This window comes from Balaenoptera acutorostrata, chromosome 1 (assembly GCF_949987535.1).
Source record: "Balaenoptera acutorostrata chromosome 1, mBalAcu1.1, whole genome shotgun sequence".
NCBI lineage: Eukaryota > Metazoa > Chordata > Mammalia > Artiodactyla > Balaenopteridae > Balaenoptera > Balaenoptera acutorostrata.
Window position 1 is genome coordinate 197,622,809 of NC_080064.1, and position 16,095 is coordinate 197,638,903.

The window sequence follows — 16,095 nt, forward strand, 5'->3', positions numbered from 1 at the left end:
CACTGGGGGCCAGGACCCCCTAAGTGGCAGGCGGGTTCTGAAAATGTCCACCCCTCTCCAAGGGTGGGGTCTGGGTGGAGAGAAGGGTTCCTCCTTCGCGCCCCTCACCCAAGCTGCTTCCAGCCTTTTCTTCACCCGGTGAGCTCACCGTCTACCGAAAAGACAGCATCCTTCTGGAAGGAACTCCCTCAGCTACTTGAATAAAGTAGGTAAAACTTTAATACAACACTATTACCTGGAAGGTAGACAGTCTGCTCCAGGGAGGGGAGGGAGGGAGCTGTCCCTTCACTATCCTGTAGCATAAATACACCTGCTCCAGAGGAAGTCATGTCTGGAGCTGTCCCAGGCCACCTGCTTACAGCAACGCTCTCGGACAGAGGTGAGCTTCTGATGCTCGGATGTGTAGAATCGGGAGAGGTCTGTGGAGAACTGTCTCCCAACACACAGCTGACCCTGCCTCTGGCTCACACTCCCCACCTCCATGGCCGGGAACTCTATCCCCTGAGAAAGCCTCATTCTCCCGCTTCTCAGGTTTCCTACCCTCCCAGTGGGACCAGCAACTCACCTGGTAACAACGCTGAGTCCTTCCTGCTCCTGTGCCTTGTCGCTGGCATCCCCTCTCCCTCTGACCCCCTCACCCAGCAGAATCCTCCCAATCTTCAGGCTCCAGCTTGACTGCCATTCCCCCAGGACCCTTCTGCAAGCACACGCCAGCCCCCCCAGCACTCTCTCCCCTCCGAATGCCTCTAGCATTTAGCACGTTCTCTGTCACACGCTGGCATTTTACAATTTTGACCCAACAGCTATTTCTCAAGTGCTTATTCTTTCTCTCCAAGTACATTTGGAAGACCCTGAGGGTAGGAACCACGTCGATATTTTTAGTATTCTCTCCACCCCAGTCCTTACACTAAGGCAACTCTGAGCACAGGGGAAGGGTCTTACAGTTGATTTGGGATTACCAATCCCTCTTGTTACTTTCTCAGTTCAGCACAACCTTGGCACCCTTAATATCTATCAAATGGCCCTGTGCCCAACCCTAGCCTCTGAAAGTGGTCCTTCCCCAAGAAAAAAGACAAGTTCTACTTGTCCAAGAGCAGAAGACGAATGAAAGCTTATTGTGGGGTGGAGGACGGACGGGGTGGGCAAGAGGCACCAGAGTCACTGCTGGCCCCGCCACCTCACAATCCTCCGCGTGGTTTCTGAGGGAGGATCTTCCTTCCTTCACTTTGTTCGGTTGGGGGAAATCTCACAGCAAAACGGGCCCCGGGTCACAGCTCTTTCAGTTCACACAGGGAGCTGCTTTCCCCAAAGCAATACCCGGAGGACCTGGGTCGCAGGGTTCCAGTGCAGCCTCATACTGGGCCCAGCACACCGACTTTCACCAAACGTGCCCAGGGGTGTTGGGTCACCATCTCAGACTCCCCTCCCCTTTAGGCCAGGTCCCTCTCAAGGACCCCACTCCTTTCTTCTGTTGGTCTTGATGTCATTCCTTCATGTCACTGACCGTTCAGCTCTGCAGACTTCTTGAAGACTCACTACGCTCTTTTCTTCCAAGATGGATAGGGATATTTTCTGGGGGTGTGGGGGGCACGGGGGCGGCTTCCTTCTCTGGCCAAAGGCGAAGTCCTAGGCCTCGCCCAGGCCCAACTCTCTGCTCCACCCTGTTATCTGCTGCAGTTACACAAAACAGAAGGTGAGAAGTCCAAGAACGCTTGCTGGCCACGTGAGCAGTGCCCTCCAGAATGGTAGGCTGCTCCAGGAGAGGGACTGTTGGGATGAAGTGAGACGGGTAACCACAGCCTAGAGTCTGGCCCTCAGCTTTGCAAACTCAGCAGCTTGGTATGATCACCATTCCTGGTGACTGATTTGATTCAAGGGAACCAACCTCACAAGGGGTGAATGCATAAACCAATATAACCACCGAGTGGACAGGAATAGTTATGAGCATTCTCTCTTAAGGGAAAATCCATTCAGAAAGCAAATAACAATCAGAAGACTGCATAATGAATATGGAACAGGAGCTAAGGGATATTTCCTCTGGGTCCTGGTGAGACCAGAACCTCATGAGAACGCAAATCTCTAGTTACTGAAACACTTATGCCCACTAGGACTCTTGCTGCCTGGTGACTCTTTCCAGGTCCCAGGTTGCCCGTCGCCCATATTATCTTCAGGCTGTCAATTAATTAGATTGAAGCGTTCTTAATCAGAGTCACATTCCAAATAAGCCCTCTTGGACTTAGGCATCCAAATCGCAGGACTGCTTTGAACTGTTCTTTTCAGTATGAGACACATTTTGCTGACAGTCTTCATTTGGTTCTACGGAGGCTCAGTTTATTTGCTCACCTTATTTCCAAGATTTTGGAGGGAACGTCACTCTTCCTTGCAGTTTCCTATTATTTATTACACTAACTTTCCCAGGAAATAAATATATACAAGTTTTAAAGTCAACCTCAAAAGTGCAGGATGGGGAAGAGCTCCCGTAGCAGCTGTCACATGACAGGTTTTGCTGCCTGCACGCTGAAAGGGCCCGGGGTCCCCAGCCTTTTGCTACCTCTTCTCTGAGCTAAACACCCCTCACGTCTCCCGGTGATCATTTGGAGTGAGGTCTGAAAGAGGCTTCGTTGTCGCTGTCCCCCACGTCGAGGGCCCCCACGGGACACGGCGCCCCAGATGTTCACAAACATTTATGCAACATCCACTACAGTCCGGCCCCGAGACTCTAAAGGACTCGGGCACCGCCTGCCCTAAAGGAGCTCCGGGTAGTCGGTGGGGCTTCACCAACTCTGACGAAGTAGGCAGCATTTAATCCACACTTGACAGCCAGGTACTAGAACAAAGAAACGTGTTCGGAAGTTCTGGGAACCCTAGCGGAGCAACACCAGGTTTGTCTTCCGCCTGGCCCCGCAGCTTCAGTGATGGGTACCTCTCCGCACCTGGGGGCCCCGGGCGCCCCGCCCCCGCCCGGAGCCTTGCCTTCCGCCCGGAGCCCCGCCTTCTGCCCCGCAGCCCTATCCCCGGCTCCCATTGGCTGCGGGAGGAGGCGGCGAGCCAATCCCCGCACAGTCTAACGCCCTCCGCCTGGGATCACTTCCGCCGCCGGGCCAGGCCCCGCCCCGCTCGCCCGGCATCGCGGAGCGGCGGAGTCAAGATGGAGGAGTACGCGCGCGAGCCTTGGTGAGTCCGCCCGCCGCCCGCCGCCTGCCCCTCTGCCCCTGCCCGGCCCCCGGAGCGAGGCCGCTCTCAGCCGCGGGCTCGGCAGCGCCGGGGGCCGTGGGCACCCGGGCGTGAGCAGCCGGCTAGTCAGCGGGGGCCGCGGGGGCCGCGCCAGGTGACCTTGCGGCAACTCGAGGGCGCCCCGTCTCGGCTGTGTGGCCCCGGCCCCTGCCCGGCCCGCGGGTCGGGAGCAGCCCCTCTGCCCGCCGGCGACTTTGGGCTCCTCCTTGCGCTCGGGCGGCTCGGCCTGCGTGGGGAGGAGGCGGTGCCCGGGGAGGGTCCGCGTGGGCGCGGCGGCCGTGGTCCGGGCTGGGGTTTCCCCGTGGGGGAGGGGCGGCGCGGTCGGGGAAACGGGGAGAGTAGCGTGTGTTCTCGAAAAGCCGGCGACGGGGCTCTGTTCATTCGGCATTTAGCGAGGGGAGGTGGTCTCTGCCCCGCGCTCGGTCGGTCTCAGGAATGAAAGCATAGAGGAGTCAGGCACGCACACAGTTTAAGGCTTCGGAGGTCGTGAGTGAAAAATCAAATCTTGTTTTTTGGGTTAATCACCTGTGTTTTTTGTAAGAGCAAGAACGAAGGTGTTCTCCAGCTGTGTGAAAAGGCCCAGGGCTTTACATTCTGACCTTGCCAGCATTAGCCATGTTGCCTGCTTTGTGCTTTTTTTCCTCCCTGTAATAAGACACAGAGTGCATGTTTCAGCGCCTCCCAACTGTTTAAATTTACCTTCTCCAAAGGTAGTGGTCCCCCTTCCTGGGTTGTGCTCAGGTGTGCGGGACTCAGCATGCTGTATGCTGCTGTTGTCACCTGCTCTTGGCTATGATATCGTGAAGCAGGTTGGCAAGAGGGGAAAATACTTGACTTTCTTGGGTTAAAGATGTTATGGGAATCATAAATTTTCATCTACTACTTCATTAGGTGGCCCCTTTGCTTTCTCAGTACATATGTCCTGAAGCAGTACAGTCAGTTGTCTGGTTGGTTTTATACTCAAAACTGCTTTGATCTTCTGGACTACCCTGTTTTATGAAGTCATCCGAGCTCCAACTATAAGCATCTGTCTCCTCCCTCTGCACCCGCCCCAACGCCATAGGCAACCTGAATTCTTTCAAACCTTCCACCTTTCATTTCCTATTGTCAGCATCTTACCTGGCAGCCTTAATGCCTTCTACAGTAGTTTCCTAATTGCTTTCCTTTTTTTCAGTCCTTTTTAATACATCATAGGTACTTAATCGTCCTAAATACTTTTTAATCATGTGTTTTCTTTTCAGAAGCCCTAGTCTATAGGATATAGTGGAAAGAATTTGGGGCCTTTAGCGTACTAGATTTTGTATTTAAATTGGTTCTACCAGTTATTACCTATATGACCTTGGTCCTCTGTTCATCTGTAAAATGGAGAGGAGACAGGAATACTCTTCTGCAAAGTTGAAAGATTAGGGAGTCTATAAGAAAGTAAGCTAGCTTTCTTGAAAATCAGGTTATTTGCACTATAAGGCACCTAAAGCATAGTTGATACTTAATAAATGATAACTTTAATCTTGTGGTTAGTTATTGGTTCCCTGTTGCCCTGTATTTGTCTGGCATTTACATTTAGAGTCTGGCTTCAACCTTCTTTTTCTGTATCCATCACTTCCCTGCAGGAACCTTGATTTAGCCAGACTTAGTTCAGAAACTATTTCCATCTTGCCTTTGTTTTGGACGGCCTCTCTTGGAATACTGTGGCTGCTCTCTGATCTGAATCCTGCTGTTCTTTACTGATTTTTTAAATACTCGTTTTCATTCTAACTGATTGTAGGATCATTTAGGTTCGATCGTTTAGAGTTAGTGACTCTCCTTTGTCTTTCCTTTTTACTTTTTTTTTTTTTGGCCGCAGCACGCAGCTTGTGGCATCTTAGTTCCCCAACCATGGATCAAACCTGGGCCCCAGCAGTGAAAGCACCGAGTCTTAACCACTGGACCACCAGGGAATTCCCTATCTCTTTACTTCTATTAATGTTTCTACCATTTTGAAGAAATTTTCCTAATCCTTTTTAGTCTCTCAGAGCACTGCTTCTCAAACTTTTAAAGTGAAATCAAGTCACCCGTGGATTGTGTTAAGCTGTAGACTCTTGATTTAGTAGGTCCTGAGTGGGACCTCCCCAGAGCCTGCATTTCTAATGAGTTCCCAGGTGTTGCTGATTTTGCATTTAGGCCTGCAGGAAGCAAGCCTTGGGTAGCAAGGCCCCGAAGCATCAGGCTGACAGTTGGAACATCTGCTGCATGAGATCGTCATTCTGTACAAGCTCCTGATTTGTGTTAGACTTGGAAAGGACAAGGTGTTTGGTATCGATCTGGCAAAGTGAGAAATTACTTAGTATTCAGATTCTTCAGCAGCAGCGGTGCGCTTGAACTCACACGTTTACTTGAGCAGTTGGATTGCCCATAGGGTCGGTACAGCATTTTACCCTTGACACTGGAAAAGACATTTATGAATTGAACTATTCACAGACTTGTTTTTGTTTTTTTTTCTTTGGCCATGCCGCGAGGCTTGCGGGATCTTAGTTCCCCAACCAAGGATCGAACCCAGGCCACCACAGGTGAAAGTGCCACGTCCTAACCACTGGACTGCCAGGGAATTCCCATTCACAGACTTTTTAATAAGCCAGATTCCTAGAATAGTGGTTCTGTTCTACTGATCAGATTACTCATGTCATTGTGCTGCATGAGTTAGGGTGCTGCATTTGGAAGCCGGGTGTACACATTTAACCTCCAATTATCAGATGTTAGAGGTTACCAGTGTGTTAAGTGGATCTGATACAAACTTAAGTTCCAAATGCTAACTTGGACTCAGTAAACCCAAAAAGAAGTTTTAAAATTTAAATAATGTGTCTTCTTCTGCGCCTGTTGAAACTTTATTCTTTGGGTCTCAGCTTTAAATTTTGCTACAGCTGGAGAGCTTTCCTTGATCCCCAGGCGACTGGGTCACCGTTGATTATAGTGTAATTTCCTAATGCTTGTTTATTTGCTTTTCACGGTGCCTTGGAATAGATGCACTAGTAGTTGAGTGAATGAATAAAGTGCTGTGAACAGTAGGGAGTTGAAGCCAGTTCCATTCCCTGTAGCTTAGAAGACTTGGGCTGAATAGATGTGGATCTGTTTAGAATCCTTAATCTTTGTCTGTATTTTATGGGCCAGATGTTACTGGTTGCAGTGAGCCCTGCCCTGGAATCTGTTTTATATCCCTTATTAACAAAGAGGGTTTTATGGTTTATAAATGAGAAATACGCTCATCTTTTTTTTTCTCTCTCTTTTCTGTTCTTAGCCCCTGGCGCATTGTGGACGACTGTGGTGGGGCCTTTACGATGGGAACCATAGGTGGTGGGATCTTTCAAGCAATCAAAGGTTTTCGCAATTCTCCGGTGGTAAGTGGGTGAATGGTCTCATGTCATCATTACTTGAGACCCATTTGCTAATGTCACTTGGGCCCCATCAGTGGGTTGGAAGTGTGTTAGACTCCTAATGTATTTTTGGTTGCTTCCTTTTGTTTCCTTATAGGGAGTAAACCACAGACTGCGAGGGAGTCTGACAGCCGTTAGAACCAGGGCCCCACAGTTGGGAGGTAAGCAGAATGTTGCCATTTGTACTTCAGATGATTTTTTTCCTATTCTTTTGAAGATGAAACTCTGGTTTGTTTTCTTCTTTTTTAGATTATACCAGTTAGTGATTTTAGTTTGGTCTAAATAACAGCTTGTCACAAGTTAGTATCTATGCGAATGCTTGATTTATGATTTATTTGGAAAGTTAACTTGAATTGTTGCATCCATTTGAAAATCTGTCCTTCAGAAGCTCAGTGGGGTTTTGTTTTTGCTTGGTTTCATTTGATTTTCCCCTCTTATCCAGACAGTGTGTCTGCAGCTTCGGTTTGTGAGGGTCAGGAGTGATAACTTCTGGGTTAGCATGAAACTGAGGAGGATGTGAGCAGAAGCGTTAGGGTGTGTGCTAGGGATTGATGGAACGGGTGGGGCTCCCTCCAGGCTTAGCTTTGGGACATGGTGCCGAGGTCAGTGCGAAGGTGGAGAACGATTATGTTCATCACACTCTTTAAGCTTGGCAACTCAGAAGCTGGGAGAGGAGAGAGTAAGAAAGCTGGGAGCTTATATTTGCTTGCAAACATACAGTCAGGCTGAAGAGACCACATATAACACATGAAATGGGCTTAGCACTTTCGGTCGTTCCTTAGTGATTTTGTGCATCAGAAGAAATAATCTTCTCTTTTTATAGCATTTGTTTTCTTTAGAAGATAGTAGCCAATGTCTGTTGTTTATTGAGTGCCTGCCACGTGCCAGGCACTCCAGGTGTTTTACAGGATTATTTTATTTAGTCCTCACAGCAACACAGGAGGTGAGTACTATTATCTCCATTTTCCAGATGAGGAAATTGAGGCTCCGAGGGTTGAAGTGATGGTGTATCTGTTTCCTGTTTTTCTCTCTGTAATGATTGTACACCCTGGAAAGTAAACAGTGACTAATTTTCCTTTGTTTTAATGGTTACCATGTTGTTTAAGAGTGATAAGTAGTAAAAAAAAAAAAAAAAAAAAAAAGTACACACCAAACCCTGAACCTATGATAAATGCAGAAGTCATACAGGTTTTAACAGGTTTCTTGAGAGGCTGCTTCTATCACATGCATTTTCAGTGAATAAAAAAAACAATCAGGTAACTGTCACGGCCAAGAAGAGCCTAAGGAGGTATGACTACCAGATGTTATGAGATGTCCTGAAACAGAAGAAGGACATAAAAACTAAGGATATCTGAATTAAGTATGGACGTCAGTTAATGATGTGTCAATACTGGGTTGCTGTGACAAATGCACGGTGCTGATGTTAGATGCTGGGGAGACTGGGTGTGGGGTACGTGGGGGCTGTGCCATCCTCACAGCTTTGCTGTGACTCTGAAACTAGTCTAAGAATAAAGGTTTGGTTAAAAAACAATCAGGGTGAAACAGAGGAAGAGTAGGTTGTGGTGTGAGTGAATTGGGGTCAGCCTTTTTAAGGAAACTACTGAGGAATCTTTATGGAGTCTTGAATTTTAAAAGTACTGGGATGGCACTTCCAGTTAATTCAGTGAGCGTTTACTGAGCTCTTCCAGTTAAGCTCCTGGGAAAAGGCAGTGTGGGAAAGTCATAGTTGTGTCCTGAAAGGTCTTGTATTTTCATAGCGGAAATAAGACATGCTTTTGATATGTCCCCATTATGCTTCCAGCTCTTCCTTGCAGTTTGGAACAAGATGTTCCAGGCTCATCTTGTACTTTCCCTGCCTGAGTGTAGAGTCAGCCGTCCCCAAGGAGTCCTGCTTCCTTCTAGTTGAGAATGGTACTTAGAAGCCAGAATCTGGGCACTAAGTGTATCATTGCCGTGGGGCATTGCTGTTCCCAGGCCTTCTTAGGAATGTACTGTATGTATATGAACACACACTAACCATGTACACATACATACACAAGTTTATATCTATGTTTCTGTATATCTATATGTATTAGGAATCATGGGTTCACGCTGATACCTCTAACTCCAGTCCAGCCCCACAGGTTCATTCTCTTTTCTCTTCTCATGTGAATACTTTCCTCCTTGCCTGACTTGGGCTAGGGCACCCCATAACAGGCCACCGTTCCACGTGGGCACACCGATCTCCATGCACGGGAGTGTCCTGCCCGTGGACGCCTCCTAACCCTGCTCTGGCTGTGGCCGCCCGCACGGGCCGCCCTTTCGTGTGGACTCGGTCTCCGCTCTCATCAGCCACCGTAGCTACTCTGGCGGTCATTCTTGGCGTGGGGAGCGTTCAGACCCTTGTGAGGGAGTGGGAGAGCCTTGTTTGAGGAATTTGGTGAGAGAATTCTAATACACCTGGACATATCTCTCTCCCAGGCACAGAGCCACTGAGTTAGAAGGACGGACTATTTCATTTGTATGTAGTATGTGGTATTAGTGTTGGACCGAAAAGGAGGAGGCTCAGGCATAGTTTATTATTATTTTTAAAAAATATTTATTTGTCTCGTCCGGGTCTTAGTTGCGGCACGTGGGATCTTCGTTATGGCATGCAGGATCTTTTTATTTTATTTTTTAAATTAATTTATTTTTTAAAAATTTATTTATTTATTTATTTGTGGCTGAGTTGGGTCTTCGTTGATGCACAAGGGCTTTCTCTAGTTGCGGCGAGTGGGGGCTACTCTTCGTTGCAGTGCGCGGGCTTCTCATTGCGGTGGCTTCTCTTGTTGCAGAGCATGGACTCCAGGCACGTGGGCTCTAGAGCACAGGCTCAGTAGCTGTGGTGCACGGGCTTAGTTGCTCCACGGCATGTGGGATCTTCCCGGACCAGGGCATGAACCTGTGTCCCCTGCATTGGCAGGCAGATTCTTAACCACTGTGCCACCTGGAAAGTCCCCAGGATCTTTTTAGTTGCAGCATGCGGGATCTTTTTCTTAGCTGCGGCATGCGGGATCTTTTTTTTAGTTGAGGCACGTGGGATCTTTGTTGCCACATGCTGGATCTTTAGTTGCGGCATGTGGGTTCTTTTAGTTGCAACATGTGGGATCTTTAGTTGTGGCATGCGGGATCTTTAGTTGTGGCATGCGGGATCTTTTTAGTTGTAGCATGTGGGATCTTTGTTGCCGTTATGTGGGATCTTTAGTTGCGGCATGTGTGTGGGATGTAGTTCCCTGACCAGGGATCAAACCTGGGCCCCCTGCATTGGGAGCATGGAGTCTTAACCACTGGACCACCAGGGAAGTCCCTTGTGCATGCTTTAACTGGTTATATCTGCTGGATTTAACTCACAGGGTGAGCTCTGGAGAAGGGTGCTGGTGATGATCTGGTTCAGACAGTTGGCAGAACCCAGTTTATTGTCCTTATTAACACACCCCTGCTGCTGTGAGGTTTCAGAGGGTGAAGGATAACCTGACAAGGGCTCCTCAGTGCAGTTTTTCTTCTTTCTTTAATCTTAATATAAGAACTCTTCATAGAGTGTAAGTCATGTGTATTCATTTTAGAAGATTTGGAAAATAAAAGCACAAAGCAGTGAAATTGTCTGTTATCATCTGTCACCCAGAGATGCTGACAATTAAAATCTTGGTGTTGCCTTTTTATGTTTTGTGTGTACTTATACATGTGTATGTGTGGGTGTTTGTTTTTTATTTTACAGAATAGTCACTGTGTTTAGGAAGAGTTTAAAGTGCAAAGTAATCTGATTTAGGGTTGCTTTTAGTTTCATGCTTGAGGAGTAAAGGATAGAAATGAAAGAGGGAAGGTAATTCCCATTCCCTCGAGGTTCCATAATTCGAACTGTTTGTATCACCCTTTTGCCCTTTATGTGTATTGGCTTACGCCTGTAGTACATCCCAAAATAGCCCGGTTTCTTTTGTGTTCACATTGGTGATTTTCGTAGAGCAGGTGCTCAGTGGCACTGACTGAAGAAAAGAAAAATAGAGGTAAGATGAAGCTTTAGTAAAAGAAAAGAAGGAAGGAGGACACTTTTTAAACAGATACACAGTCTCCTGAAAGGGGGTTTGAATGGGTTTAGCCCAACTCTTTTAGGCCTGGCTTATTTCTTTTAGGCTTTGGGCCATTGCTGATTTCCCTGCTGATGTAATACAAACCAAGCTTTATTAAAAAGATAAGTATTCTGACTCCTGTTCGGTGCTTATTCAAACTTGTTTGCATGTGTTTGTGAGAGTTTTAAGAGTATAGTGATTGTTGTTATTTAAGCTTGTTTTTGACTATTACATTTAAAGTCTAAAATTTAAAAAATGAAATTTATTTGTTTTGTTTTTAAATAAAATAGGTAGCTTTGCAGTTTGGGGAGGTCTGTTTTCCATGATTGACTGCAGTATGGTTCAAGTCAGAGGGAAAGAAGATCCCTGGAACTCCATCACGAGTGGTGCCTTAACAGGAGCCATCCTGGCAGCAAGAAGTAAGCAGTCAGAGACACGCATTGAAGCCAACCTCTGCCTGAATTTAGGGACATCTGTAGTAGATAAACTGAGCATTGTGTAACTCGGTATAGTGTGAGTGTATGTGGTGATTTGGGGGGAAAGGTAAAAGGATCTCTTAACTTGGAATGTTGAGAACAAGAGAGCCTGGGGCTCTAACCAGTGATCACCGTGGTTAAGAGCAGTTCAAGTTCTGGTTCTGCCACTTTCTAGCTGTGTGACTGGGCAGTTTCTCTCCTCAGCCTCTGGAGTTAACCATCGTACCTGTCACACAGCATTGTTATGAGTGAAGAGCTTAGACCCATCTTCTGGGTCTTTGGGACAGAGAGCAACCTAGAATTCCTTTGGGCGTAGTGGGTGGGCCCAGGAGTCAGCACCCTCTTCTGTGAAGGGCCAGGTAGTAAATGTGTGGGCTTCGTGGGTTGTGAGGGCTTCCGTCACATGTACTCAGCTCTGCTGTCATGAGCGCAGCCTAGACAATACGTGAATGAACGCACATGCTGTCCCAATACAACTTCATTTACACAAGCAGGCCGTGGGCTGGATTTGACCTGCGGGCCATAGTTTGCTGACCCCAGTCTTGGTCAGCGAGAAAGGGGGTTTGGGAACGGGGGGTAGCATGGAGCCCTATGGACAGGTCTTTGCTTTATGGTATCTTACATTAACCTGGATTTCTGTTGAAGTAACCTCTCTGTTCTCAATGTGCTCAGACGGACCAGTGGCCATGGTTGGGTCAGCCGCGATGGGTGGCATTCTGCTAGCTCTCATTGAAGGAGCTGGTATCTTGTTGACAAGATTTGCCTCTGCCCAGTTTCCCAACGGTGAGTCGTCTTTCTGCCTAACACCACAGCTCAGACGTTTGAAATGGTTTCCCGATGTCTGCTAAAATGTGGTAGTTTGAGATCTTTGCATCACACATGAATACGCCGTGCTTCGTGAGGATTCTGGTAATAGGCCGTGGCTCTGCACAGGTGTGGGTGCAGTTAGCTGTGTTTAATCTCAGTAACAGAATGCTTCGCCTAGATGATGCTGTCGATCTTTCCTTATAGTTCTTAGGGTTTAGCAGTGCTCACTTGCTCATTCTAAGAAATTGCCGATCATTTCAGCGGTGCGGGAAGAAAGGTCCCTGCAGACGTGGAACAATGATGGCCGTCAGTCGCCAACTTATTACTGCCTGTGTGGGGGGCACCGCTCTAGCTGCCGGGGGCCGTGGGAGCGTCAGGCTGACACGCTCACAGATAAGTGAGATCATCTGGTTGTGCTGCTTCCTTGAAGAAGGTGAAGTAGCGGGAGAAGGTGACTCGTGGTTGGAGGTCACTTAGGGCTGGAAGGAGAGTTTTTCTGAGAAGTTGGTGATGTAACGTGTTGCTCCTGTTGCTCTTGCCTGGTGCAGGGGAAGGTGAAGTGGTGTGCGGTTAGTGGTCCACAGGCCATCACCACGTGGTCAGGGAGTGTCTGCTCAGCCGTTAACGTGTGCAGATTCTTGTAACTTAGAAAACTTGAGTTGTCTAAATGGGAATATTCCTTGACATTGGAAGGAAGCAGAAAGACACTGAGGATCATAGCGGGGAAGAGCTGACCTGGCATTTGGGGAAGGAAATATGCAGAATGGTGAGACTTGTTGAAAGTTATTTTTGGAGCTTGGAAAGGATTCGGCATAGAGTTAGGGACAGGTCACAGCTCCCGATTCGATTTGATTTCCCTGAGGCACCAGGCGAGAGATTCGGTGTCTTTTGGGCACGGTTCTGAGGCCTGCTTCTCGTGTGTGGCCAGTGGATGACCCGGGTGACTCCTGGGCCCTCGGTCCTCGCTTCTGTTTTCAATCATTATTTCTCACTGAATACTCTGTTGTGATGGCCACTTTCTTATTTTGCTTTTTAGTTTAGCACTTTAGTGTGAAAGACTTCACATAAGATATGAGAAAAGTTCCATGTTTGCAGAAATTCAGAAATTGATAGAACAAGAACTCAGTCACACTGTCTTGTAGGATTTAGCCTTGTTTGCTTGGGTTTAGGCTTCTTTCCTCGGAAGGAGTTCTCTAAAAGAAGTGCTTTTTATTTTAGACAGGAGGAGTGTTTCCGAAAGGCTATGCGGGGGCAAAAATCTTTGAAAAGTTAATCATATTTTTCCAGTTAACTTACATGAAAGAGTTCTTAAAACAGAAAGACGAGATAAAACTGTATCGAAATGGTAACAATGGTTATTTTTGGTTTATCTTTTTCACCCAGTGTCTTCTCCAGCTTTCTGTAATGAACAGATATTTTTAGAATATAAAAAAAAAAACCCACTGGAGTAAAGTGTTGGAAAGAAAGCCCTCTTTACCACTGTCCTCTTTCTCTTTTCCTTCCAGATATTTTTTAGTCTGCCTCAGTTTCCCTGAAGAAAAGAGGAGTGATTATTCCCATTAAAGTCTTTTTTTTAAAGAGCCACATTTTTTCTTAGGTCACAGGCCGTCTCATCCTTTGAAAGCAAATACTACAACACTTAGTTCTGTGCAAGCTAGGGGATGGGGGTGTCTTCCCATTTCAGGACCCATTCCTTACTTAGTTGTATATAAATTGTATTACTGAGTTCTCTTGAAACATGACTAAGGTACTTAAACTTTGTGAAAATAATTTTAAATAGCTACTGAAAAATACATCAGGAGGTGTGGGAGATTCGTCCAGTCCTGATATGGCAGCTTGTTCAGCAGTTGCTTTAAAACTGGCATGTGGTTTCTTGCTGTAATTATTCCATCTGACTTTGCTGGCATAGCCTTCGAGAGCTGCTCATTCTGGAGCAGAAGGGACGCCAGGCTGCCATATGTTAAGGCGCTCTCGTGGGAATCGGGCAGCTCTACAGAGAAATTCAGATCACAGCTCTGATGCAGCACTTTTTTTTCTGAGTTGATTGATTTGCTCTCTACAGAGACTTGTCCCTTTAAATTACATAATATTCAGGTGGTGTTTAAATTCCCTCTTAATTGCAGGTCCTCCGTTTGCTGAAGACCCCTCCCAGTTGCCTTCGGCCCAGTTACCATCCTCACCTTTCGGGGACTATCAACAATACCAGTAGGACCTCTCTCCCAGGACTTCTGTAACAGAATGAGCTGCGGTTCAAGGAAGGATTTCAGAAGGTCAAATTCAGTCTGTTTTTAAAACTGTAGGTGGGACAACTATGGCCAAATAGGCTGTGAAGAGACATTTAGCACATTTTTCTATTTAAAGGAACGTGGGGGGCGGGGGAGGGTCTTAAAAGATAATACATTTATTTATTCACACTTGGATTGCGTTTGTGATCAAAATAAATGTCTGAAATCTTTAGAAGGAAAAACAGTAAGTGCTTGGAAGATGAAGGACCAGTGGCAAACAGCAATGAAGCATGACCATCATTTCCTCGGGGACCTCTCTGCCTGGTTTTGTTCTGTTAAACAATAAAAAACGCCAGGAGATTGCTCTTTCTATTAAGATAAGTTGCAGAGTTCTACTTTTCATCCTTGAATTCAAATAATGCAGAGTCCATTGAAAGTTGCACGTGGTGCAGTCACCAAGGATTGGTCCACAGCAAACACTTCTGGGCTGGAAGGCTGCGGGAAAGTGCTTAGCCTTCTCCTTGCAAGTAAAAAAATATGCCACGTCTTGATTTTGAGGGTGTCGGATACAAAACTCTCTTCACCTCTGAAGCTACTGTGTCTTGATTCTTAATCATCAGAAAAGCTTCCTTCTGGTATACCCAGTTCTGTATGAGAGGGTTCCTGGAGGGCATAATAGCCCTGGAAAAGTTTGGCGTTTATGGTATGCTGGAAAGTAAAATAACATGCTGTTTTTAACGTGTTGCAAGTCCCCTGAAGGTGATCTTCGTCGAGGGTGTGTTTTGGGGTCTGGCCGGGCCTGGAAAATGGATTAGCATTTCAGAATAGGCCATTTTACTGGCTGTGGTGGAGATGCCATGCGGCCTTACAGGAGGCAGGCTGTTACTCCCCATTTGCCTGCCTCTGTGTGAAACGGAGAGCAAATCCGTGTGGGTGTGGTGAGCACACGCATATTTTGGCCCAGTGGCACGTACGTAGTAAGCATTTAATTTACTAATGCTGGTTCGATCTTTGTGTGGTAAAATATACAGGAAATCATATCATTTTAACCATTTGTTAAGTGTACAGTTCAGTGGAATTTAAGTAGTGTAACAGTCACCATTGTGTATCCCAAAACTTCCTCATCATCACCAACAGAAACTCCCCATCCCGCCTTCCCCCAGCTCCTGGTAACCACAGGTCTACTTGCTGTCTCTGAGTTTGCCTATTCTGGGTACCTCGTATAAGTGGAACCGTACGATATTCGTCCTTCTGTGTCGCTCTTATTTCATGGAGCATCATGTTTTTTTTTTTTTTAAGGATTTTCTTATTTATTTATTTATTTATTTATTTATTTTTGGCTGTGTTGGGTCTTCGGTTCGCGCGAGGGCTTTCTCCAGTTGCGGCAAGCGGGGGCCACTCTTCATCGCGGTGCGGGGACCGCTCTTCATCGCGGTGCGCGGGCCTTTCTCTATCGCGGCCCCTCCCGTCGCGGGGCACAGGCTCCAGACGCGCAGGCTCAGCAATTGTGGCTCACGGGCCCAGCTGCTCCGTGGCATGTGGGATCCTCCCAGACCAGGGCTCGAACCCGTGTCCCCTGCATTAGCAGGCAGATTCTCAACCACTGCGCCACCAGGGAAGCCCGAGCATCATGTTTTAAGGTCCATCTGTGGTGTAGCATAAACCAACACTTCGTGCCTTTCGATGGCTGAGTAATATTGCATGGTATGCAGAGATCACATTTTATTTCTCCATTCATCCATTGATGGACACTTGGGCTGTTTACACCGTGTGACTCTTGTGAATAACATGGGCATACAAATAATCTGAGTCCCTGCTTTCCGTTCCTTTGGGTGTAGACCTAGGAGTGGCGTTGCTGGGGCAT

At 47.1% G+C, this 16,095-nt stretch overlaps 1 protein-coding gene across 1 annotated transcript; it reads left to right on the forward strand.

Annotated features, from left to right (window-relative positions):
* Positions 1-3,102: 3,102 nt before the first annotated feature.
* TIMM17A (translocase of inner mitochondrial membrane 17A) lies at positions 3,103-14,612 on the forward strand. The gene is made up of 6 exons (XM_057532697.1): positions 3,103-3,174; positions 6,506-6,605; positions 6,739-6,802; positions 11,014-11,142; positions 11,872-11,982; positions 14,130-14,612. The coding sequence occupies exons 1-6, from the start codon at positions 3,149-3,151 to the stop codon at positions 14,213-14,215; spliced, it is 516 nt and encodes a 171-aa protein (XP_057388680.1). The 5' UTR covers positions 3,103-3,148; the 3' UTR covers positions 14,216-14,612.
* The last annotated feature ends 1,483 nt before the right edge of the window (positions 14,613-16,095 follow it).